The sequence below is a fragment of the Impatiens glandulifera genome, chromosome 1 (genome assembly GCF_907164915.1).
Source record: "Impatiens glandulifera chromosome 1, dImpGla2.1, whole genome shotgun sequence".
NCBI classification, from domain to species: Eukaryota; Viridiplantae; Streptophyta; class Magnoliopsida; order Ericales; family Balsaminaceae; genus Impatiens; species Impatiens glandulifera.
The window spans coordinates 70945509-70970741 of NC_061862.1; the positions used below are offsets into that span (position 1 = coordinate 70945509).

At 32.6% G+C, this 25233-nt stretch overlaps 4 protein-coding genes and 1 pseudogene across 5 annotated transcripts; 2 read left to right on the top strand and 3 right to left on the bottom strand.

Moving 5' to 3' along the window:
• Positions 1-2724: 2724 nt before the first annotated feature.
• On the bottom strand, positions 2725-3308 carry LOC124921437. Its single transcript, XM_047462099.1, has one exon. The coding sequence runs from the start codon at positions 3265-3267 to the stop codon at positions 2887-2889; it is 381 nt and encodes a 126-aa protein (XP_047318055.1). The 5' UTR covers positions 3268-3308; the 3' UTR covers positions 2725-2886.
• Positions 3309-4512: 1204 nt separating this feature from the next.
• LOC124918856 (ankyrin repeat domain-containing protein, chloroplastic) lies at positions 4513-8190 on the top strand. 2 transcript variants are annotated; one of them, XR_007097534.1, is made up of 8 exons: positions 4513-5321; positions 5520-5596; positions 5732-5830; positions 6055-6153; positions 6254-6352; positions 6428-6526; positions 7500-7669; positions 7866-8190. XR_007097534.1 is itself a non-coding variant. In XM_047458921.1 (7 exons), the coding sequence occupies exons 1-7, from the start codon at positions 4565-4567 to the stop codon at positions 7617-7619; spliced, it is 1350 nt and encodes a 449-aa protein (XP_047314877.1). In that variant the 5' UTR covers positions 4513-4564; the 3' UTR covers positions 7620-7844. The 2 variants fall into 2 exon arrangements, 1 of the variants encoding a protein (XP_047314877.1); XM_047458921.1 differs by lacking the exon at positions 7866-8190 and having other exon boundaries at positions 7500-7844.
• LOC124931797 (protein IQ-DOMAIN 18-like) lies at positions 7843-9112 on the bottom strand. The gene is made up of 2 exons (XM_047472358.1): positions 8609-9112; positions 7843-8058 (listed from the first exon to the last, which is right to left on the bottom strand). Exons 1-2 carry the CDS (start codon positions 9110-9112, stop codon positions 7843-7845), a joined length of 720 nt encoding a protein of 239 aa, XP_047328314.1.
• A 1004-nt stretch (positions 9113-10116) lies between these two features.
• Positions 10117-12286, bottom strand: LOC124921438 (thiosulfate sulfurtransferase 16, chloroplastic). The gene is made up of 6 exons (XM_047462100.1): positions 12092-12286; positions 11892-12008; positions 11747-11820; positions 10604-10674; positions 10465-10518; positions 10117-10376 (listed from the first exon to the last, which is right to left on the bottom strand). Exons 1-6 carry the CDS (start codon positions 12250-12252, stop codon positions 10302-10304), a joined length of 552 nt encoding a protein of 183 aa, XP_047318056.1. The 5' UTR covers positions 12253-12286; the 3' UTR covers positions 10117-10301.
• Positions 12287-13300: 1014 nt separating this feature from the next.
• LOC124931806 lies at positions 13301-18355 on the top strand (annotated as a pseudogene).
• Positions 18356-25233: the final 6878 nt, after the last annotated feature.

Below are 25233 nucleotides of genomic sequence, written 5' to 3' on the forward strand. Positions count from 1 at the left end.
ATTTACAATTTTATAAATTTATATATTATTTTAATTTTATATTTTTATACAATTTTACATAAATAAAGTTATAAATTCAAAAACAAAATAGGACTAATTCAAAAAAAACTAATTAATTGATTTTTAACTTATATTTTGTTTTACATATTAATAATGTTCCTTAAATTAATTATACAATAATAATAATATAATATTATTATTATTATTATTGTAATACAATAATAATAATAATATAATACTAATATTGTTTAGTGTAAATTTTTACTATTTAAAATAAACTTTCAATTTCAAGAATTTTCAAATAATCTTATTTTAAATTAAAGTAAGAATCTGCTAATTTTAAATATATTAAAAAAATTAAAATAGTCTTCAATTTTAGATAAATTATGTATATTCACTCAGGACATCAATGCAGCCAGCATAGCCCACAAAACTAAAATTAAATTATGTATATTTACTAAGGACATTACTGCAGCAGAGCCCACAAAACTGAGGCCTTAATCAATGCACAAATCAATAAATTAAGGTCAAAAGATTCCCCAAGAAAAAAAAATCATTCATTTTTAATAGGGACGTTAACGAGACATAGAGGATAAGTATCAATAAACCCTATCATTTCCGCTTAGTTAGGTTTCATAATAATATTATATAAAACTAGCGTTTAGCCATTTACATTTTCACGATTAATAATATAAAAAATCTTGAAAAAAAATTACGGATAAAATTTTTAATTTTATTTTTAATAGTTTTAAGTTTATGGGTGGGTTAACCCACAATCCGACCCAAGTATTCATTTACTCAACATCATTATATATATATATATTAGTTAGTTAAAAAATTGAATTTATATTAATGTTAAAACGTCTCGCGTTCATCAAATTTGGTGTTGAATTTAAAATATAAAGTCTTAGTAGCCTAATTGGTAAAAGGTTGTACTTGTTTTTGTTAGGTTGCAAGTTCGAAACATATCTCTAGCATTTTTTATTTTATTCCGTTTTAAATTTAAGACGGGTCAACCCACAATCTGACCCCAAGTATCCAAATTAACCACAACTCTTTACCCGGCAATCCGGACACTTTAAAAATTAAGCATCATTATATATATATATATATATATATATATATATATATATATATATATATATTAGTTAATTAAAAAGTTGAACTTATATTAATATTAAAACGTGCCGCGTTTATCAAATTTGGTGTTGAATATAAAACATAAAGTCTTTGTATCCTAGTTGGTTAAAGAGTTGTACTTGTTTTGTTAGGTTGCAAGTTCGAAACATATCTCTACCATTTTTAATTTTATTTTTAACCGTTTTAAATTTAAAGGCGGTCAACCCGTCCGACCCAAGTATCCAAATTAACCACAACTCTCGACCTGACAATCCGGACATTTTAAAAATTAAACATCATTATATATATATATAGATATGAAAAACAAATAAATATAATAATAATATTATATATTTAATTATGTTTAGTAGTGTTCAAAATAATATTAAAATAAAAATAAAACTATAAACACAACTATTAACTTTGTCTATCTTACGATCTGAAAAATACTAATTCGGATAATAGATTATAATTGATCTCTTTAATGGTTAGTGAACTATTTTCTATTAAAAACTTTTGATTATTTTAAACTATGAGTTTACTATAAAAAAATATTAATCATATATTCTTTTCTTCTTATTATTATTTATATTTATATAATTAAATAAAAAATATTAAAGAAGGCTATATAAAATCAATTATATTTATTTATTTAATAAATAATATAAATTATTTGAATTTATAACTATAAATTAACTTATTTGATGTAAATTTCTAATATTCAATTATTTAATAAAAGATGAGTTTAATTAATTTAAAAATTATATAAATCAAACTCATTATTACTTACAAATACAAATTTATTAATTTAAAATTTTATGATCACAATATTTTCATTTTCATAAACCATTTTTTAAAACTATTTTTTAATCAAGCATAGGTTTTAAAAATATATTATCATATCCTAAAATCATATGTTACGAGTTGAATGAGTACGACCAAAATTCTTAATTGGTGAATAATCACCATCGCATTTTTAAAGATATTTTTAGACGGTATAAACAATTTTTTTGAATTCAAATTCTACGTCTGTTTCTTTCTTGTATTCTTTTTATCGTGTGTTTAGATTAAGATATACTTTCAATTAGAAGGACAAAAGACAGACCAAAGAACGAGAGTCAGTCTAGTACCCAAAGAACGAGAGTCAGTCTAGTACCATCTGTCTTGTCAAAGACTTAACTTGGAACGGCCCTCTGCACTTCGTTCTAAAAAACCATGATTCAAGATGGATCATCTAAAAAGTAAAAAAAAAAATTGAATGTAAGTCGATCAAAAAACTAACATTTCCGATATTTTTTGTTTCGAATTCAATTACCACTAAAATAAACTAGTATTGTTAGTTACCCAAAATAAAAAATTCTTAAAACATAAATTGTACTGGTCTTAAATTTAATTCATCCAAATTGACTTATATATAGAAATTGTTGGACAAGATATGATAATAGAGTCTAGATGAGATTTGAAAACAAATCTGAATGATCAAACTAATAGATACCATATTCAAATCTCCAAAGATCAAATTCACAAAAATTCTAATAAATTTAAGATTGTTAACCATGAAAATGGTTATAATCATCATCACATTCAACAAAATACTGCAATCTTATCAATTTAACCATATCATGATCATATATTATTATGTACCAGCATCAACAACGAGCAAAATGTAACATCTTGTTCAAATTCACACATCATACTACAGAATCAGAAATGGAAACAAACAGTATACAACAACATAATTTGCTTGATAAATTTCGAAATTTCGTCTCAAGTTTCAGATGAAATCCTAAGAGATTTAATCTTGAATCGATACCTCGGTGACCTAGAAATGGCCTGGCTAGGTCCTAAACCAAACTGACCGATTCCGCCGGTTAGAGGAGGACCGTCGTCGTAGATGTATCCGACTAGAAGACCGCAGTTATTACAGTTGATCTTCGTCCTCTTCCTCTGGATTCCCCAATAATTGACGGTTTCGAAGAACGGTATTAGTTTTTCTTCCTTCTTGAATAGAAACTTCGATGAATCAATCGCTGCAAATGATAGCGTTCCTTTGTTTCCAGCCTCGAAGTAGAAATCCGCCGGGAAGAGACTTCCGGTTTGGAGATTCAGATTTGCTCTACATTCTTTACAACTGTAGATTGACGCCATTTCGATGAAGAACAAATGCAGGGATCGATGAAAATGAAGAAGAAGACGGCAAAACGCGTTTCAAAGTCTTTGAGAGTTTTGGATTGGACTGAGTTTGTTACGGCCCGTTAAGCTAAGTCCATCATTCATTAGGGCTGTCAAATTTGGACACAAAATAACCCTGAACCAACATGAAAATTCATGTATTTTTTGTTCGGTCAAATTAGGTCTTAACCCGATTAATAAACATATTAAAATTTAGTCCCACGTAAATCCGATAATCCGATAATCCGTTTACAAATTTTATTTGTTGAATTTTTGTATTATTTTTTTCTATTCACTCACTCTTTTATTTTTTATTTTTTTATAAGTGAATTTGTGATTTAATTTATTTTTGTTTTGTGTTGATATGATTTTAATTTGAAATAGAGTAATATGAATTAATTACATCGGGTTTGGTTCTAGTTGAGTTACCTAAATTAGGCCAAACGAATTATGTTCGAGTCAATAAGAAATAAAAATGTCTGATTCGGTTAAAGATTTTGGCTCGAATTACTAAACATGTCAGGTTTATGTTAGTATCGGTTCAACTCGTTAACCTGAGAACCCAGAGAAATTTGATGAAATAACCATAACAAATGTCTTAATTGGGAAAATGATCAGCGCCTAATAAAAATTGCGCAAACGACCACTTCATATTTTTTTGACGAAAATATCCCCGTTGCGAGAGAATCGTGCTGAATAATTATACTCAATTTAGTCTTCAATTTCCGTCGCAAACAATTATACTCAATTCAGTTTTGAATTTCCATCACTAGACGATCGTGCTGAATAATTATACTCAATTCAGTCTTGAATTTCCGTTGCGAGACGATTGTGTTGAACAATTATACTCAATTTAGTCTTTAATTTTCGTCACGAGACGATCGTGTTGAACAATTATACTCAATTTAGTCTTTAATTTTCGTCACGAGACGATCGTGTTGAACAATTATACTCAATTTAGTCTTTAATTTTCGTCACGAGACGATCGTGCTGAACAAGTATAATCAATTCAGTTTTGAATTTTCGTCGCGAGACGATTCTACTGAACAATTATTTTTAAACGCTCGTGACGGTATTTTCGTATGATAACGATAAATATAGATAAATAGAAGATGGTCATTTACGCAATTTTGATCAGATGTTAATCATTTCCCAAATCAACTATTAAATTCATTTCATCAAATTTCCCATTACCCGAACACCCGACAAGGACCCAAATAGCAATCTCGAATTTTCATCACATTCGTGTTCATAGTCTGTTCAGAGTTTTGAGATGATTCCGAACTCCATAGCCATGGCAGCACCAGTTCTCTTCCTACATCCATGTTCAACTTCTATCTCTCTCGGTTGTCATCATTCTCTTTCTCATACAAGGACAAGGCCTTTTTCATTTCACATCAGAGCCTCCTCCGCGCTCACCTCTTCCACTTTCTCACCTGGACTGCGACTATCTCCTCAAAGCCACCAACAACAATTCATTGACGAAGATGATGAAATAGTAATCGGAGACTGTGTTGTCTTCGGAGAAGGCGTGTTTGAAGATCCTTATCTTGAGGAGACACTCAATTCACATTCTGAAGATACTAAAACAGGTAATGTAAAAAACACTGAAGTTAAGCCTGAGAACTTGATACCTGAAAAGTGGAAAGAGATTCAGGAAGAGATTAATCAAACTAAGAAGGACCGACGAAAGTTAGCTCAAGAATTAGAATTCGGTATTCGAGTTGAGAAGAACCGGAAAGCGTCGCAACCGTTAAGGAAGGCGACTGAGGAGGAATATCGAGATTATAAGAAAGAGAAATTGTCTCAGTTGAAACCGATTGTTCTTGACACTCCTACCTTTCCGGAACAGAGTGAGGAAGAAGATGACGAAGTCGGAGGCGTAGAGAGAGACGTCCGTCCACCGGATGGCGGCAGAGTGGTACCGCGGAACCCTAGGTGGGCTGTCTATGGCGGCAGTTTGGATGATATTTCAGATTTCTTCAACAGTGAGGATTATGATCCAGATTCTAATGCTAAGAATTCTGAAGGTAACCGTATTGAAATTTGCATTTCTGTTGTAACTCAACTATGATGATGAAGGATGTTTGTTTTTTCGATTCTCGGTTATAATTAGGGTTTATCAGGTTACTGTTTCCATTCCATTGACGTAATATATGCAAATTGGAATCATTCAATTAAGTGTAGAGAAGAACTCATTCATTTTTATCTTATTCTTCAATGAATAGGCCGGCAGAAGTTGCTGACAAAAGATGAGAAGTTTATACTGAATAGACGCACTCCTAATCTGAAGGATGCTGCTTCTGTAAGTTTTGTGACATGCTAGGCTACAGGAAGTTTTCTTCCTTACATTCTTTATAATAATCATCGCACCGTTCTTCATGTTAATCATCTGTTTTGATTAACTTCAAATTTAAGCTTTATTGAAACGATGTTTCAGGAAAAATGGCTGCCTCTGCACACTCTTGTAGCATCAGGAGAATTTTATCTTGTTAATACTCTGTTGAAACATGGCGCTGACATCAATGTCCAGGATAAGGTTTTTGCTGATGACTTTCATTCTTCTTCTTGTTTATAGAATTTTTATGCTTTATTTGAAAACACTCTTGCATCCAAATTTCTCATCTGGATGTCTGGATGGGAGATTCAAGTTCAAATTTATCAAGATTCAGATACAAAAAAAAGTGTTTTGAATTGAACACAATGAAAATGTATGAAGGGAAGAATGATCTACTAATTGCTTCTCGCACTATTATGTTCCAGGATGGATTGACTGCACTTCATAAAGCAACAGTGGGCAAAAAGCAGGCTATCTTTAATTACCTTTTGAGAGAATCTGCCAACCCAAATATAAAGGATCGGGTGAGAAAAATTCTTCATTAATTCTGTTTTTTCTATTTCTTTTGTGATTATAAAGCTTCATGGACTGTCATTTAAGTTATTTTTTTATTGTTGAGAATAGGATGGGGCGACTTTGATGCATTATGCTGTCTGGACTGCTTCAACTCAGATGATAAAGATTCTTCTGTTGTATAATGTTGACATAAACCTTCCTGATAATGTAAAGTTTTGATCCCTTTGCAGTTTTGTGCCTTTCAACAAACTACAAATTCATTCTAATTTATTGACCTCACAGGATGGCTGGACACCGTTGCATCTGGCTGTTCAAAGTCGAAGGACAGATATTGTAAGACTTCTGTTAATAAAAGGAGCTGACAAGATGCTGAAAAACAAGGTAAATAAATATTTCACTTCATTGAGTTCTTTTTTCATTTGCAATGAATTCTTTTAACTTTGAGATTAATTCCAAATAACACATTTATCTAGTCATCAATCTACTCATCAATCACATCATTCAAATCATCAATCAAAATAACGTCTTTTTACTCAAATAACCTACCTAGATAATTTGGGAATAACCACTTGGTTATTCAAATAACCCATGTCATTGAAGGCCTAATGCTTTCATTTTTTAAACTCCATTTCATGATACACTTGTGTTGTAAGAATTTTCTTATGGAATTCTTTGGCCAGTTTTGTTTGTTTACAACTGGATTCTTAAACTTTTAATTGATTTAATGGAGTTCTATCTTTGGGGAATCGTAAAATAGCATCTTGGAACAACCCTATATTGAGTTTCTAGATTTGGTTTGAGGAAGGGGAAATACTTAAAGCTTGTTTGATGTGGGTTATTTGGGATTATTTTCAAATAACCCACTTTGCAATCAACAATCTATCTACTCATCATTATTCAAATCTTCAATTAAAATACTTTTTTTTTTAAAATTTATTTACTAATAAATATATTTAATCCTAATATCTATCTACTTAAATAACCCCAAATAACCTACATCAAACGGGGTTATTTGAAAAGAACCACTACCTGGTTATTCAAATAACCCAGATCAAATAAAGCATCTTCCATTTGTTAAACTTAATGTGATGGCCCTTCAAACAACCCACTAGGGTAGCTCAAGTGACAATAACGTCTTAAGTTGAAGTTGAGGGTCGTGCTAGCTTACTTAATTTAAAAAAATAAAAATGGATTGAGCGCTTGACCCTTCAAACCCTAATTTCCATTTTGCATCTCACAGCCTCCAAAATCTGTTATTTTATTTGTACTAAGAGTCTCAAATAATGCTTTGTTTTTTCTTTTTCTTTTCTTTTTCTTGTTCATTTGCTTGAATGAAATTCTATTTTCTTTGCAGGATGGGTTAACAGCTCTTGACCTCGCCCTTTATTCTGGTCATAACACCAGGACCTATGAACTCATTAAGCTCATAAAACAGTTGCCCAAGCCTTCAAGAGATATTTACAACAAATCATAACCATCTCAAGATTTCGACTGAGACAAGCTCAAAAACTGGGATATTAAATGGTTGGGATTGGTCTTTTAACACAATTTGCTCATATTTATATGTTGTGCCCATTTGTATAAAGTTGCAGCACTGTCAATTGTCTGTAAAAAATATTGTTTTTTTGGTTTCAAGAAACATATAATAATCCCTGTTGAAACAAATGGCAAAAAGAGGGAAATGGGTTACAAATTCTTTAAAATTGTGTCTGTTGTGTAGCTGAAGGTGATCTGGTGGAACTAGACGGGAAGTTGCTTTCAGTGAGGAGCTGATGCGATCGAACAGTGATCTGTAAACGAGCAAGAGTGTTCATGCAATTCAACGCCAATTGAACCTGTCGCCTCACGCACATTCCTCGAACCACGGCTTGCAGCTTCACCAGCCCTTTCAATGCCTTGTATGCCCTCCTTGCCTTTAAACAGATATATATGGATAGAGTTATAATATGTAGATGATTAGTAAGAAGTATTCTAAATTTTTATTTAAAACAAGCCTTTAATTTTTAAAACTGTTTGAGCCATTTCTATGTGATAATTTTTACAGAGATTCTTTTTGTTCAAACTCTAGGTCAAATAGGACTATCATATTTTGGCTAATTAGACCATTTTATTTAACCAAACCTCATTTCCCTAAATATGAACTAAGCTATAAAAAAATGAAAAGGTCTTGTAAACAAAAATGGTCCTATGTAACAATGAAAAAGATGGTAGGTTATTTGAGATTATTCAAATAACCCAAATCTGAACAAGGCATTGTTTGATAAGAAAGTGGCTTATGTGGGTATTTTAATTGATGATAGGATAAGAAGGTATTTGGATTAAATCTGAATAACCTTTATCAAAACAAGGCTAAGAGTTTGAAACATAAAAAAATCTTAGTTAATTGTAGTCTAAAAATGGTTCATCTCAAAAATGGATCCATAGTTTGTAGACAGATTTCAAAATTGACAGAATTTGACATACGAGATGTGCCCTGAATGAGGTTTGGATCTTGATAACTGCGATTTGATGATCGTTGGATGATGAAATTATAGCTCGGTCTTGGTGGGTGTTGTCTTGTTGATCTTTCGGTGGCATGATGATTTCTTCGGGTGGATTGCTTTGTTTTTGATCATTAGTTGGCATAACGATGATTTCTTGGGGTGGTGGATTGTTTTGTTGATCTTTAGTTGGCACGACGCTGATTTCTTCGGTTGGTGGATTGTTTTGTTGATCTTTAGTTGGCACGACGATGATTTCTTCAGTTGGTGGATTGTTTTGTTGATCTTTAGTGGGCGCGATGATCACTTCGGGTGGTGAATTGTTTTTCTGATCTTTAGGTGGCACGTTGATCTCTTGGCTGAAAGGGGTGTTACTGGCTTCATTGGTGTGAAAAACCACAAAGGTTTCGTCGGGATGTGTAGAATGGCTGGTACACAAAAGCATCTTTGTTTTGACGTTTTTGAACCATTTTCGAGACCTTCCCATTTCTTATTCTTCTTCCTTTCTTGAGTTGTTTTTGTGAGTGGGTTGTTGGTTCCTCATCCTTTGGCTTTATGGAGTTTTGGTTACAAGGCTGGAGGTAATGAAGACATTATGCTCCCCATGTTGCCATCTCTCTCAATTTCTCTATTGGAAAATGGATTTTGAAACGTGCTTGGATGAATTAACTTTGAACATATTATCTTAATAATAATCTCATGCCCCCTCCCCAAATGGGTGTTGGTAGGACCATAGGACTACGGTTCATGTTTAGAAAAAAAAAACAAATGTGGTCCTATTAGACTAGGTCTCAATTATAATTTATAATGAAATCTCAAATTTTCTAAGTGTGAGATAAGATGTTGTACATATGATAGAGGAAGAAAAATCCACAGGAGTTGGTTGGATTTGATAGAAAAAAATAGGGTATGTGAGTTGTTTTTCATATTTTTTTAATAAAAAGTTATTAAAAATGATATTTAGCATGAAGATTCTAGGTATTATTTAATGATATGTATGATGGGACAGTAATTGAGATATGTTGTGGGATAGCAAGATTGGATCCCAAAATATTTGGTAGAATTTTTTTTTGACACTGTTTATTTTGACACTGTTTTATTTGTTTGTTCAATTTCTTCTATTATAACATTTTTATCATTTAAGAAATTAAAATGATTTTGTCTGTGTGACCCTTCATACAATCGTTCATTTTTTTAGTGAATTTTTTATATATATATTATAATTTAATATTTTTAGACTATCAATGTTTTATTATTTTGTATTATTTATTACTTAATATTTGAAGTGAGAATTACTTTTTTATGAAAAAATTATATGTAATTCTTTATTTAATTAAACTTTAAAATGAGAATTAATTTTTTATAAAATAAAATAAAAAAGTGAAGAAAGTTAAAAGAAATCTTCAAATCATCTCTAAATTGTTAATAAAATTTAACCCTTTTTTAGATTAACTAATTTCCACCTCCAATATTAACATTAAGAACATAGTCAAGGAGAAACTGATTTCATTGAGTGGAATGTCTGTCAACCATTACATACAAAGACAGACAGACAGACAAACTTGATGTTGTCAGAATTCTTAATATTCACATAAACCCTTTATTAATTAGGGTGGATTCTTGATACAACAACAATATTCATTTTTATTGATTACTTAAATGTTCTTCATTTGGGATCAAGATTCTATTGGGAGTCTAATTTGTGTCCAAGCAGCATATCCTCCAGCCATGTCTGTAATGCCTGTAAACCCCTGCATTCAAAAAAATTAACCTTCTAAGTGAGATGGGAAATCAATCAAGATTAGGGTTTGTAATTGGATCATGATCATGTAAACTTACAGAAGAAACAAGATCAGTTGCTGCCATGAATGATCTTTTACCAAGTTGACATCCCTGTTCAAATAAAATGCCACTCTCAACTTATTTACAATTCAATTACATTCATCTATCAAAAAGGGAAGACAATGAAATTACTCACCACTATGATTTCATCGTCTTTCCCAAAATGTGAAAGTACTTCCTCCAAGAATTGAGAATTCTTAGTCATTCCTGCAAATCGAAAATAACATCAGAGAAACAAAACACACACTAAGAATCTTAACAAAAGTGTTCTTGGGCCTTTTTTCAATTCAAGTTTATGCTGCAATTATGAAAAAAATGTTTATATATTAATTGATGATTTAAATGATGTGAATAAAAAAAATTATTGGATAAAAAGAGATTGAGTTATTTAAGAGACTTTCTTTTGTTATCAATCAAAATAAAACTCATAAATTTTTCATTTTTTTGACTTAGTTTATTTTCGGGTGGCTAATACTATCCGCGCATCAGTTATGACCCCTTTAAATCAGAACGTTTTTGGTAAGAATTGATAACGAGACATTTAGTCTTCTAACATCAGATCAAAACAAAACTGAGTGATCACAGATCGAATTAGGTCAATTTTTAATAAATTTAATTTTGTCTTCAGGTAGGTTATACTCAATCAAGACCTTACATTCAACCATATAACCGATAGATTGAAATTCATAGGTTTCAAAATTATTTGGATATCATACCATATATTTGAAATCATTCTTACATATTTTAAACTAATTTTAAAACAATTAATTAAACAAAACAATTACAAAAACATTAATATAATACAATTTCAAACAAATTTTTTTATTAAACAATAACATAAATCAAGTTTATATATTTGTAAAATTTATTTGATAATCATAAAATTAAATAATATATTACGAGTCTGGATCAGATTAATTCAGTTATTTGAATAAAATTAAATAATATATTATCCGATAATACTATCTCGGTTATACTCAATCAAAACCTACATTGGACTGTATAACCGCCCAATCATCGAATGTTGGATGACATGAATACTCATATTACATAGAAATCATCAATTATACAATCCAAACCTATATCCGGTACTAATACTACATCGGTTATACTCAATCAAAACTCTACCTCCCGCCCGCCCTATAACCAAACTATCAAATATTTTTTCGATTTGGATTGAGTAAGTATAACCCACGAACGGCTAAATGGGTTTGATTAATCAAACTTAACTAGAAATCATAAATGAATATATATAAAATATTTTTAGGTAGGTATCTACCTGATCCAACTCTATACAAGTAAGGAACATTGATGGCCCCAACAAGATGTCCAGCACTGAATTCTTCAGGAGTTCTAAACACATAATTATAATCAGACATCAAATAATTCAAGTTTAAATTTCTTTAAGACATTATCACAAACACCTGACGTCCAAGTATCGATGTCCAGCCAAAAGAAGCTCATGAGCTACACGAACCGGCACCGAAGTTGGAATAGACACAGACTGCACGTTTCCCCCTCCGGCCGCCGTAGCAACCCAACTATTATAAAATCAAAATCAAAATAAAAATAAAAAAACATTCTTTAGAAGATCAAACAACAATATATATAAATATATAAATACCTGGTGCTGTCGAGGATCTTCCTAATGTTGTTTCGATTCTTTGGTATCTCAAGTCTCGATGAAATCGAATTAACTCTCCTGGTATGGGCTTGTGGATAATGATGAAGAAGCTGAGGAAGGGTGGAAGAAATGGATTGAACCATGATTATCTTTGACAACATGTTTATCTGAAATCTTATTATTATTATAATTTCCACACAAAAATGCAAAGACGTGAGCTTTTATACATTAAGCTTTGTGGTGGAATGACGGATGGGCGTCTCGATCAGAAGAACAGGAATTAGTTGATATTTTCTAAAAATCCTTATTTGAAAAACATTTTTTTTTTAATTTAATAAATAAAATCTTTATTTTTAGTATCAGTTTTATAAGGTTTTATTATTCAAAATTATTTTTAATTAAATTTATTTTGAAATTTTGGAAAGGAAATTATATTTGTTTGAAATTATATAACAGTAAATGGAAATAATTATTGAAAGAAAAAGAGATAAGAAGTCCAGCTCCTATACTCTACACACTTACCAATGTTCCTATCCTTCATTCAAATATGACATGGCTCATGTTTTTTTTTTCTTTTTTCAAATGGATAGAATTTCATTTATGTTAAATTAATAATTTATTTTATATTACTCTTATTATCAAATATTCAATGACAAAGTTAAACCTAATCATCTATTATTATCTAATTACATTTTCCTAATTACATTTTCCTTCTTAAATGTTTGTAAAATAAAAATGATAATAGTAGTTTAATTATAATGACAAAATCATAAATAAAGATAAAATAAATAATAAATAATAAAAAACTAAAAAAAATAAAAATAAAAATAAAATACAATCACGTCACCAATTAAATTATCGAATTCGCAGATTTTCGAGAATTAAGATTAATTTTATGACCGAATCCATTAACTTTTCCGAACAAATATAAAAAATGTTATAATAATAACATTATGAATGTTACCTATCGCACAATTACTATCATGGAAGGTTTGACAAAAAATTTCAGCGAGATAATCGACTAAAAATTAATCATATGGTTACCCAAAATTTTAAACATGTCATATTAGTCTCCTCAATCCAAATTTTCCTCCAACTACCTAAGAACTCAAGAGAAATTTGATGAAATGGCCCTAATAAGGGGTCTAATTCCAAAATGATAAGGGGTCTAATTCTAAAAAAGGCTCACGCCTGATACACCTTGCAAAAATGGCATTTTTGTCCTGCGAAATGTTCGTTTTGCCCCTCTCGCGCCCACTTACCGCTCATTTACGTGAATTACCACTCTAACGTTTTACATGAAAACGCTAGAGTGGTAATTTGTGTCTTTCATCGTATATATACTTCATTTGGCATAATTTTAAAAAAAAACTCTTTCCATTCACGACTTTCCTCTCTCTCTCTCTCTCCACGACTCTACTCTCTAACCCACGAAACCCTATCCTCTCTCTCGCTCCCTTTGCCACGACGCGTTTGACGACCTCTAGTGATCTCAATTATCTTGGAGGTGATGTTGGCTTTGACTATTAGATCTTATAAAACACAGCTATGAAGATATGAAATTTTGAGAAATAGATATTTTCTAAAGAGGAAAAAGTCTTGAGAATCATAAGTGTTGTATATTAATCTTTACAAACAACCATTATAAATGAGTAATTAGCCTAAAAACCCTAAATTACTTATACATACAAGCCCAAGCACACTAATAATAAAATAAACCTTATTTGTATAAAAGACAATAAATGCCTACAAGTTTCAATTTTCTAACAATCAATGCTTAAACTCACAATATCCCCCGTAAGCTTGATTTGGTTCGAAATTCTTCACGCTGAGCAGCTCTCGTATCTCTACAAATTTGACTTTTGCTAGTGCCTTAGTGAGAATATATGCACGCTACTCTCTAGTACCTACAAACTCTACAACGATTTGTCGGTTCTCGACGCTTTCACGGATGAAGTGGAACCAAGTGTCGATGTGTTTTCTACGTCCATGAAACACTAGATTCTTTATTAATGCTATTGCGGACTTGTTGTCGACATAAAGGGTTACCGGCCTCGGCTCGCATCCGAGCACCTCGCTCAACAAGTTTCTCAGCCAAAGTCCTTGGCATGACGCTGCAGTAGCTGCAATAAACTCCGCCTCACATGAAGATAAAGCAACAGTTCGCTGCTTCTGAGTTTTCCAGGTGATCATATTTCCGTTGAGATAAAACACCATCCCTCTAGTAATTTTTCTGTCGTTTGTGTCACCGACTAGGTCGATGATTGTAAAACCAATGAGTTCTTCAACTTCTCGTCCTCTTCTTAACTGAATCCCATAACTCGCCGTTCTCTTCATGTAATGAAGAATGTGTTTTACTGTCTATTGGTGTAGAGTGGTAGGCTTCTCCATGTATTGACTCACTATGTCAATTACATAAGAGATATCGGGTGAAGTGTGCGTCAAGTACCTAAGACACCCGATGATACGCTTATACTCCTTCAGATCCACTAAGCTTCCTTCCACATCCTTTCCGAGCTGCAACTTTGCTTCCATAGGATACTTGCTCAAGTTGCAATCATCTATTACAAACTATTTCAACACCTTATCTACATAAGCTTCATGCTTCACCTCGATGTTATCTTTCTTCTGGTCCACCTCTATACCAAAATAGTACGAGAGTAGCCCAAGATCACTCATCTCGAACTCCTTCATCATCTGTTTTTTGAACTCATCAACACTCTTGACGCCTTATCCTGTCACGATCAAGTCATCGACGTATACACTAACAATGAGTACTTCTTCTTAGTGGTTTCTCGTATACACAACCTGCTTTTGAGAACACTTCACGAAACTGAGACTCATCATTCTCTTGTTGAGGCAAGTGTCCCACACACTTGGTGCTTGATGTAGTCCGTAGAGAGTCTTGTATAACTTGTACACCTTGTGCTCTTTATTCTTAATGATGAAGCCTTTAGGTTGAGTGACATAGACTTCTTCTTCGATGTCACCGTTGAAAATTTTTGATTTGACATCCAAGTGGTGAATATCCCATCCATGGTGAGCTGCGATGATAAGAATTAGCCTAACCGTGTCAAGTTTTGCCACCGGTGCAAAGTTCTCCTCAAAATCATCACCTTGCTTCTACATATAGCCTTTTTCTACCAACTTCATTTTGTGCTTGAGGATGTTGCCTTCGTTGTCTCTTTTCAACTTGAAAACCTACTTTAACTTGATTGTCTTATGACCGGGTGATAAGTCGGTGAGTTCCCATGTCTTATTCATCCTGATAGACTCGAGCTCTTTGTTCATGGCCTCATTCCATGACACTTCGACTACCGCCTCATGATATGTTGTTGGCTCGTCGATATTGAGAAACAACAATTCATCAAGATCCATATCTACTAGTGGTGCCTCCGCATAGACATCTCGTAGGATTCCGAACTCCACGGAATTTTGTACGAGTTTGTTGTTGTCGTTTCACCACTCCCATTTCTTCTCCTCCTCGAATACGACATCTTTAATCACATAGATTTTCCCGCAAGCTGGATTAGGAAGCTTGTTCGCCTTGCTTCCGTCTTCGAACTTCACATTTCTGGTAATTTTCTCATCGAGCTCATTGAGCTTCTCTCGATGGTCCATCATATGATTGCTTGCTCCATTATCAAGGTACCACACATCAATGTGATTACACTCATCGCCACTTGCGAAGAGTTTCTCCATGACTTTCTCTTCATTGGACAACACCACCTCTAGTTCCTCCTTGGACAATTCTTGAATGAACGTTTCAAGGTTTGTCTCCACATCTCCAGGAAAAACATTTGTCACTCCCTCAACAAACATTAATACCGACTCTTCGTTATAGAAGCTAATGAGCTTTTCATCATCGTCTTCAGGCAAAACATTCATCACTACCTCAACAAATATTAATGTTAACTCCTCGTCATAGAAGCTAGTGAGGTTTGCCTCATCGTCAGACCTTTTGTTAGGGCGCTTAAACGCATAATGTTCATACTTTGACAAACGTAACACTTCACTGTGCTCTTGTCTTTGCGGGGCTTGGTGTCTTCTTGTCGAGGTGAGATTTCTACACGACCTCACCTTTGACCTGACCCTTTTCCACGACTTCGGTTATCTTCACCATTGTCGCTACTACTCGACAATCCAAAAGAAAAATCGGCTTCTCTATTTTTCTTCATTCGTGACATTCATTCATCATGCATGAGAAATAGGTGCTCCTCCTCTTGGTCTTCATAGACGTGAAGTGTCTCTTCGTGGACTTTGAGATGACCGACGATCTCCTCGATAGTCATATTTTTGAGGTCACCAAATTGCTCGATCGCTGTAACGATTTGCATGTATGTTTGTGGTAAGGCTCTAAGGAACTTCTTGAAGACAAATATATCCTCCACCTTCACTCCCAACGAGCGGATACCAATCACAATGGATGCCAATTTCATGGAGAAATCATCCAACGATTCCTCATTCTTCATGCAAATTGCCTCGAATTGTGTCTTCAAGGTTTGCACTTTTTCCTCCTTGACTCTCTCCACTCCAACATGCATTGTCTTTGGCGTCTCCCACACTAGCTTGGCGGAATCCTTCTCAGCCACCATGAGAAGGACGTCCTCAAGGAGTGCTTGATAGATGGCGGCGATAGCCATTCTATCTATCCATTTGTCAACATCTTTGAGCATCACGACTTCTCACACTCCTTGTTCTTGTAAGTTTACCCGCATATTCAATGCCCACACCGAGTAGTTACTCTTCGTGAGTAACGGATAGGAGAGCTTCACGTTCCCTTCTCTTCCAATCTTCATTACCGCAGCATCTCTAGTTGATCTTGTCGACGACATGTTCTTCAATCTAGCTCTAATATCAAATGTTGTCTTTGACTATTGGATCTTATAAGAAACAACTATGAAATTCTAAAAAATAGATATTTGCTAAAGAGAAAAAGTCTTGAGAATTGTGTATTAACCTTTACAAACAACCCTTATAAAGTAGAGAAATTAACCTAGAAACCCTAAATTACTTATACATACAGGCCCAAGCCCACTAATAATAAAATAAGCCATAATTGTATAAAAGACAATAAAGGCCTACAACTTTCAATTTTCTAACAATGCTTAAACTCACAGGAGAGGTATATATATGTATATATTAGTCAATTTTCAGTGCTTAGATCTATTTGTATAGTGCTTGTGATTGTTCTAAATTCTGATATGGCTCTCATTCTGGTTTGTTTTCAGTGGAGAAGAGAGGTTGCCTTTGCGGGTTTTGGGGTAGCTATAAAAATGGATATATCTGCAGAGAAGATGATATTTAGAGTATTAGGAATTGATCCTGAAAGAAGAACTGAATTGATAACTGTTAGAATATCTTTCCCAAATCCCATCCTTTGAAAAACACCTCTAAAAACTTCTTAATTGATTCCCGTAGGTATTGGGCATTGATCTGTCATGGAGAATGCACTAGGTATCTGATGGACAGAGAAGACGAGTGCAGATATGCATGGGTCTGTTAAAACCATATATGGTAGTATGTATAGCTTTGTCAGTTCCTTTTTCAAGTCAATCAACATTTCTGTTTATCCAATGTAATTATCAGATTCTTTTCATGTAGGTTCTTCTTCTGGATGAGATCACAGTCGACCTTGATGTTCTTGCAAGGGCTGATCTAGAAAGAGGAGCATCGATTATTTTTGCTACTCATATATTCGATGGTCTGGAGGATTGGTCATCCCACATTGTATATTTTTCCATTATCTAGTCTCTACACCTAACAATCAGGTAAGTGTTCTTATGTTGAATTTGTACCATGTGGTTATGTTTACGAGTCGCTTATGGGGAGCTGCAGTTGGCTTTGCCAATGGAAGAAGTTAAGAAAGAAAGTAACTTGTCATTGATGGTCAGTTTTTTTCAACTTCATATACAGACATGAAGTGTTCACTTTCTAATATGTCTAATTCATTTAGAGAGCTGTTGAGAAGTGACTGAGGTAGGAAATAGACGAGGATAGAAAGATGAGGAACGAGAGAAAGACGAAATGCCTGCCTGAATTTGAGTGACAAGTGAATGGTAGCCGTATAATTGGAGATCCAGCCCGATATGGTGCCTATATAGTCAACAATGGTTGGGCTACTAGAAGATTGAATTTCACTATTGCTGGTGAAGAGAATTTTATCCTAAGTTCTAATAGAGTTCTTAGGTAGTAATCTTGATGCTTCTTGTAATATTTTAATTCCCTTTTTGCACAATAACATGTTTAATGTCATTCGTGTAATCCTCTATTCCAGGTAATTGATTTTGAGATTTTCCATTCATATTTCTACTGAATACACAATAATTGAATACTAAAATTTTCACATAATAATGTAAAAAGGTATTTATTTATGTAACCTTGATAATTATTTAAAGCATACAAAGAGGACAAGCCCATGTTACTACCATATAAGTAGACATCAAAATATTGGAAATTTTTAGCAAAAAAATAAAGAAGAAGAACATAGATAATTAATAAATCAATCAATAACAACATTTCAAGAAATAAAAATTTAACCCAAAATTATGACATTTAATCCAAAATTATGACATCTCCATGTGGACAATGGACAACATTAGGCTAAGACGGTTATGCCTGCCACAAAGAAGAACAATTCTTCTTAAGTCAGATATACTAAAGAAAAGAACATCATAATTTAGTTTAATAATAGGATCCTACTTGGAGGCAATGTTATTGGAAAGCCAGTCCAAGCCTTCATACAACCCCTCTCCCGATATAGCACACGCGCTCTGGATATACCTGCAAGAGATGCACTTTTCAATTTCAGAATTGTGCTTTCTTATCATTTTCTGGGATGTTTTTCTTATCCTGTAGTTGAACCTACCCAATGGCGGACCTACAAGGGGGGCCTTGGGGGCCCGGGCCTCCCCCAACCTTAAGATAAATTATTTTTTATATATATATTTGACAAGTAACTCTTAGTCCAGTTGACTTGGTAACTGAACTCTAAAGATGAGGTCAGGTGATCAAACCCTGGCCTCACCTTTAATTTATTTTAACATATAATAAAAAGGGTAAAATATAAAAATTAAAATAATAATAGTGTTTTATATTTCTTAATTTTAAACTATTTTAAAAATTTATAAGAAAATATAAATTAATATTAATAAACAAGTTAAAATAGTTACATTGGTTTGGTTCGGTATTTAAATAAAGAATTTGATATATTATTTTTATATGTATTAATATTTTATAATCGTAATCTCGAGTGTCTATTCACTTGATAATATGTGTTTATCACGTTTTTGTATTTTTGTTCTTATTTATATTTTTATTGGGAATTACAAGTGAGTTGTCACTTTGCCTACAAGAACAAAATATAGTTCAAGCCATGTCATTGATTTCGAGTTCGAAAAATCAATTACAAAAATTTAGAGAAGATGGATGGCATGATATTTTGGACCAAGTTAACAGTTTTTGTCAATTACACTCGATCTTAATATTTGATATGAATAAACATATGATAATTGATAGCAATGATAGGCGGAGAAGAAAAGAGGAACTCATCACTAATCTTCATCATTATCGTGTGGAAATCTTTTGTCAGGTATAATAAAAATTATTTCTTATATATTAATAGTTATTATTTCTTATCTATTAATAGTTATTATTTCTTATTTAGTGTTAGGTTGTTGACTTGATTATGCAATAAATGAATAATCGTTTTTCAGAAGTTAATACAGAATTACTTGACTGCATATCATGTCTTCATCCCAGAAATTAATTCTCCCAATTTGATATTCGTAAACTCATTCGTCTTGCCAAACTTTATCCTGAAAATTTCACAGGCAGTGATTATTTATTTTTGGAACAACAACTTCGGGCTTACTTATTTAATTTGCGGGATGATCCTCAATTTTCTTAAATTGAAGACTTGGGAATTCTTGCTCAAAAATTGATTGCAACAGAAAAACATATAGTCTTTCCATTGGTTTATCGATTGATAGAGTTGTCTTTAGTTTTATCAGTTGCAACTGCATCCGTTGAAAGAGTTTTTTTCTGCAATGAAGACCGTGAAGACTAATTTGCGTAATCGAATTGGAGATGAATGGATGAATGATAGTTTAGTTGTATATGTTGAGAAAGATATTTTCTCAACAATTGAAAATGAGCCAAATATTGTAATATTTTCAACAAATAGAATCTCGTAGAATAAATTTGTCTTCTTTTGAACCGACTCATGAACAAGAATAATTTAGTGATTGTGTTTATTAGTATTTTGTAATTGTGTTTGTTAGTATTTTTATGTAATTACCGAGTAAAATTTTAATTAGAAAATGTATTTAATTGATCGCCAAAAAATGCTACGTTACTATGTATTTGGCCCCCCGAGAAAACATTTCTGGGTCCGCCACTGACATCCGCGATATATTTTGTGAAGAATTTTGATTCTATAAGAAATTGTTATTGACAGATTTTCGATAAATATTTCAACGAAATTTGCAAAGAAATGCTCTTCGAAAGTTCCGTCACAAACCTCCTTAACCTAATCAACCACCCGCCTGATAGAAAATTTCAAAGCGTAAATTCCTCTTTTAACACTTCTTTTCAGCCTAGGTTTACCTGATCTTCTTTAGTATTGTAACACAATTTTGTTGATCTTATCTAAGCTTTCATAAGTTGTTGATTCGTAAGGCAACAAAAGAAAAATGGTAGCCTTTGATATTAGTTAATATATTATGGGTATTCTTCTCTAAGATAATGATGACAACACCATTCTAATAAACCATTGATGCTTGGATATGAGGTTCAGTGAATTTGAGGTTGATTCTAATAAAAAAATGCAAGAAAGGCATAGAAGGTAATCCATCGGCTTAAAAAAAAGATAAAAAAACACAAAAAAATAGTATAAAAATAAATAGATAAATATAAATGAGGAGCTTAGAACATTTAATCTGATTCAGATTGTGTCACATTTAGTTATTTCGAAATATAAAAAAACAATTATGTATAGGATGACATTTTATATAAGCTAAATATATAGGCTCACTAATTCACTCCAATTTTAGTTTCATTACAGATGGTTACAACTCTTTTGTTGCACTAGAGGCTGGAGAATGGAGCGAGCGAGATTGTGTAAAGGAGGTATTCATTTATGTCACTGTGAAGATACAAGGTGGGAGAGAAAGTGTTACTAAAAGTACCTGATCGGACGAAGGAGGAAGTGCATCTGAAGGCACTAGGACCGTGAGATCTAAAGCTAAGTTGTTTTTATATTTACTATTACTTTTCTTTTCTGTTTTGTTCTCCTTGTTATCAACTCTTGATCTTTTCTTTTATTTGCTTTCTTGCCAAGTCAAATAGTTGTAACAGAATCATGTGAGAATTAAATGAGGAATATATACTCATTTGGATTCATCACCATTTAGTATGTTGAATGATTAAAAGCATAACTCCCTTTTCTTTTCTCTCAACTGATTTCGGAATCTCTGGTCAATATTTCTCGTCTTCTCCGGCTAGTTCTCCGAGTTTTTTTTCCATCTCTCCTCATAAAAGTACCATTTGGTATTAGAGTCGTCATTCCTTATGACGGTCGAAATGAGACTGTGAAAATATGTTAATATTTTATATTATATGTTTTTATAAGTTTATAGCCTTATTAAAACCTGATAGATATTTCAGGGACTATAACAAATTTATTACATTAATAAAAGGGATTGAAGGCTCCCAAAGCCATTCACGTTTTTCTCAATTGCTTCTTCATTCTTCTCAAACCTAATTCTACGAATCAATCCAAAGTTCAGAAACTTCACATGGTATCAAAGCTAGATGCTCGTCGAAATCAAGAAGACGAAGAAGAAACTCAGATTAACACCGACGATTCTTCTTTCAGCGATTACCTTTCATCTTTTCCAACAAATAGTTCGAACGACGAAAGATCAAGAATGTCTGGAAAGAAGAAATACGAAAATGATGTGCTAACGATGCGTAACTCAGATCATACAGGTGCGATTATAGGTACTACTATTTTTAATGGCGGAAATTATATTGGATGAAGCAGTGGTATGCTATTAACGCTAGAAGCAAAATCAAAGTTAGGGTTTATTGATGGATCTTTAGTTGTACCAAAAGAATCAAAAGTATTTGATAAATGGCGAAAGATGGACTGTTTAGTCCATTCTTGGATTCTGAACACCGTGTCGGATGATATTAAATCAAACTATTCTTCCACAGCCACATCGTTAGACTTATGGCTTGATATCAAAGAACGATATCAAGAAAACAACGGTCCACAAGCTTATCAGATCCAAAAGGCCATTAGTAACCTGAGACAGGGTACATTAAGTCTTGAAAAATATTATTCCAAGATCAAGAAACTCTGGAATGAATTGATGGTCTTAGAACCTCTACTAGCATGCGATAGTGACCCAAGAACTGTTTGCTGCTGCAGAATGACGAAATTGGTGGTCCAAGTTGATACATCAAACAAGCCGACACAATTCATAATGGGATTAAACGAATATTTTGATAATGCAAGGCAACAAATTCTCCTCAAGGACCCAAAACCAAACTTAAATCGTGTTTATGCCATGTTGCTCAACATTGAAAGACAAAGGGAAGTGCAAACTTTAATGAATGAACAAACAAATAGTTGTGCAATGTCTATGAAGAAGAATTTTGATCAGCAAAGAAGTCAGAATAATTTTCGAAATAATAGAGGAAAATTAGTAATCAACAAGACAAGAAGCAACAACAAAGGAACAACAAACATGTTTTGTACACATTGCAAGATGGAAGGACATACTCAAGAAGGATGCTTCAAGATCATAGGTTATCCGGAGTGGTGGAAAGGAAACCGAGATCAGATGATAAAAAATTCTGCAAATGCAACAACTACTGTAGTGAATAACCCCTTTTTCCTTTTGTGAAGATCAACCAGAATCATCATCAAATCAGTATTCTAAATTCAGTAACACTAAAATTGATGATGTGGTGAAGGAAGTCATAAAAGGGCTGCAAACCCAAGGAAAAGGTAAAAACAAGTACTATGAAGGTATGTCTTCTAATTAAAATTTTGCTAGTGTTTGTAGTCTAAATGTGCATAGTAATAATAAAGAAAAACCTATTTGGATAGTAGACAGTGGTTCTAGCTGTCATATTTGTTCTGATTTGAGTTTGATGACTGAAGTTAAGATGATAAATAGCATGCCTTTATTTTTACCTGATGGAACATCTAAAAATGTAAAACATATAGGTAATGTTAGACTTTTTGCAAAACTAAAATTATATGATGTTATGCATGCACAAGGTTTCACAAATAACCTAATTTCAGTTTCAAAACTTTCCAAGAGGAATAATATTAGTTGTCAATTTTCTTCTACTGGTTGTCTATTGCAGGATGTTAAGGACAATACGATCATAGGCAGAGGAGATCTTTTCCAGACCTTTACTTACTAGAAACTGAATTAGGGAATAAAGTGTATAACACATGCAATGATTTCAAGTTGATTCACAGAAGGCTTGGTCATCTATCTGATATAGCACTTAAGCATGCTTATAATTTAGATAAAACTGAGAATTTTTATTGTGATATATGTCCTATCTCTAAATTGAAAAGGTTTTAAGTGTAGTATGTCTAAAACTACAAAATGTTTTGAACTAGTTCACATGGATATATGGGGCCCTTATAAAGATACATCTTTTATTGATTGTCCTTACATGCTCACGATTGTAGATGATTTTTCAAGATTTACATGGACATATATGATTAAATAAAAAATATTGTTTGTCAAACTTTTATTGATTTCTATACAATGATTAGAACACATTTTGAATCATCAATTAAAACGGTAAGAACAAATAATAGTAGTGAATTCTTAAGTTACGAATGTCAGAAGTTTTTGTTTAAAAAATGGTATTTTTCATCAAAAGTCTTGCCCTTACACCCCACAACAAAATGGGGGTGGTAGAGCGAAAACACCAATATTTACTACAGGTAGCACGTTCACTGTTTTTTCAAGTCAAATTACTAACAACTTTTTGGCCATTTTCAATCCTTATGGGCACACATATTATAAATAGGACCCCTTCACAAATTTTGAATTGGGAGAGTCCATTTTTTTAATTGTATAAAAAAAATCCAGATTTATCAAATCTTAGGGTGTTTGGTTGCTTGTGTTATGTGAAAAATAACTTTCCTTGCAAAACCAAATTTGAGCCAATAGGGAAAAAAATGTATTTTTATTGGTTATTCATGTGGACAAAAGGGTTATAGAGTGTTTGATATTTTAAATGAAAATATTTTTGTATCAAAAGATGTAACTTTTCATGAAAATATTTTTCCATATCAAAATGAAAGAAATTTTGTAGAAAAACCCCCAAACCCTACAAGTGTAGATTTTTTTGATAATTCTGATGAAGAATCAGAATTATATAGTGAAGATGATCCATTAATTTCAAATAATTTTGATAATCATCAAACTGAAAATTAAAATTTTGAGTCAAACACATCTACACAACCTAGTTCAAATGATTCATTGATTCATCCACAAGAATAACAAAGAAAAAGCAATAGGTATAGAAAGCCTCCTACATGGGTTGACAATTATGTTGTCAATTCAAATACAAATAACAATGATAAATCATATACTCCAAACACATTCCCTTATTTGACTAAATGAATGAATGCTGAACACCTAGAGTTTTTAGGAAACATATCCACTATTAAAGAACCACAAAATTTTAAAGAAGCTGTAAAAATCAAACATTGGAAAGATGTTATGGATGATGAATTAACAGATTTAAAAGAAAATAATACATGGAGTCTAGTTCAACTTCCTAAAGGGAAGACAGCGATAGGTTATATATAGATGGATATACAAGACTAAATTGAATACAGATGGATCGATTGCTAAATACAAGGCACATTTAGTGGCGAAGGGATACAATCAAAATGACGACATTGACTTCCACGACATTTTCTCTCCAGTTGCTAAAACAGTCACGGTAAGAATCCTATTTGCTTTAACATCGGCTAATAACTGGTTTTTGCAGCAATTTGACGTCAACAATGCATTCCTCCATGGTGACTTGGAAGAGGATATTTTTATCCACATTCCAGAAGGATTAACGGGAGAATTAAATAAACAAAATATGGT

Excerpts from the sequence above, each read along its gene's own strand:
- LOC124918856 (XM_047458921.1), top strand. The coding sequence starts at position 4,565 with ATGATTCCGAACTCCATAGCCATGGCAGCACCAGTTCTCTTCCTACAT. Across the intron at positions 5,831-6,054 it reads ACATCAATGTCCAGGATAAG|GATGGATTGACTGCACTTCA; the intron begins GTTTTTGCTGAT and ends ATTATGTTCCAG. Across the intron at positions 6,154-6,253 it reads ACCCAAATATAAAGGATCGG|GATGGGGCGACTTTGATGCA; the intron begins GTGAGAAAAATT and ends TGTTGAGAATAG.
- LOC124921438 (XM_047462100.1), bottom strand. The coding sequence starts at position 12,252 with ATGTTGTCAAAGATAATCATGGTTCAATCCATTTCTTCCACCCTTCCT. Across the intron at positions 12,009-12,091 it reads AAGATCCTCGACAGCACCAG|TTGGGTTGCTACGGCGGCCG; the intron begins GTATTTATATAT and ends ATTTTATAATAG. Across the intron at positions 11,821-11,891 it reads CATCGATACTTGGACGTCAG|AACTCCTGAAGAATTCAGTG; the intron begins GTGTTTGTGATA and ends TTATGTGTTTAG.
- LOC124921437 (XM_047462099.1), bottom strand. The coding sequence starts at position 3,267 with ATGGCGTCAATCTACAGTTGTAAAGAATGTAGAGCAAATCTGAATCTC.
- LOC124931797 (XM_047472358.1), bottom strand. The coding sequence starts at position 9,112 with ATGGGAAGGTCTCGAAAATGGTTCAAAAACGTCAAAACAAAGATGCTT. Across the intron at positions 8,059-8,608 it reads CCTCATTCAGGGCACATCTC|GCAAGGAGGGCATACAAGGC; the intron begins GTATGTCAAATT and ends ATCTGTTTAAAG.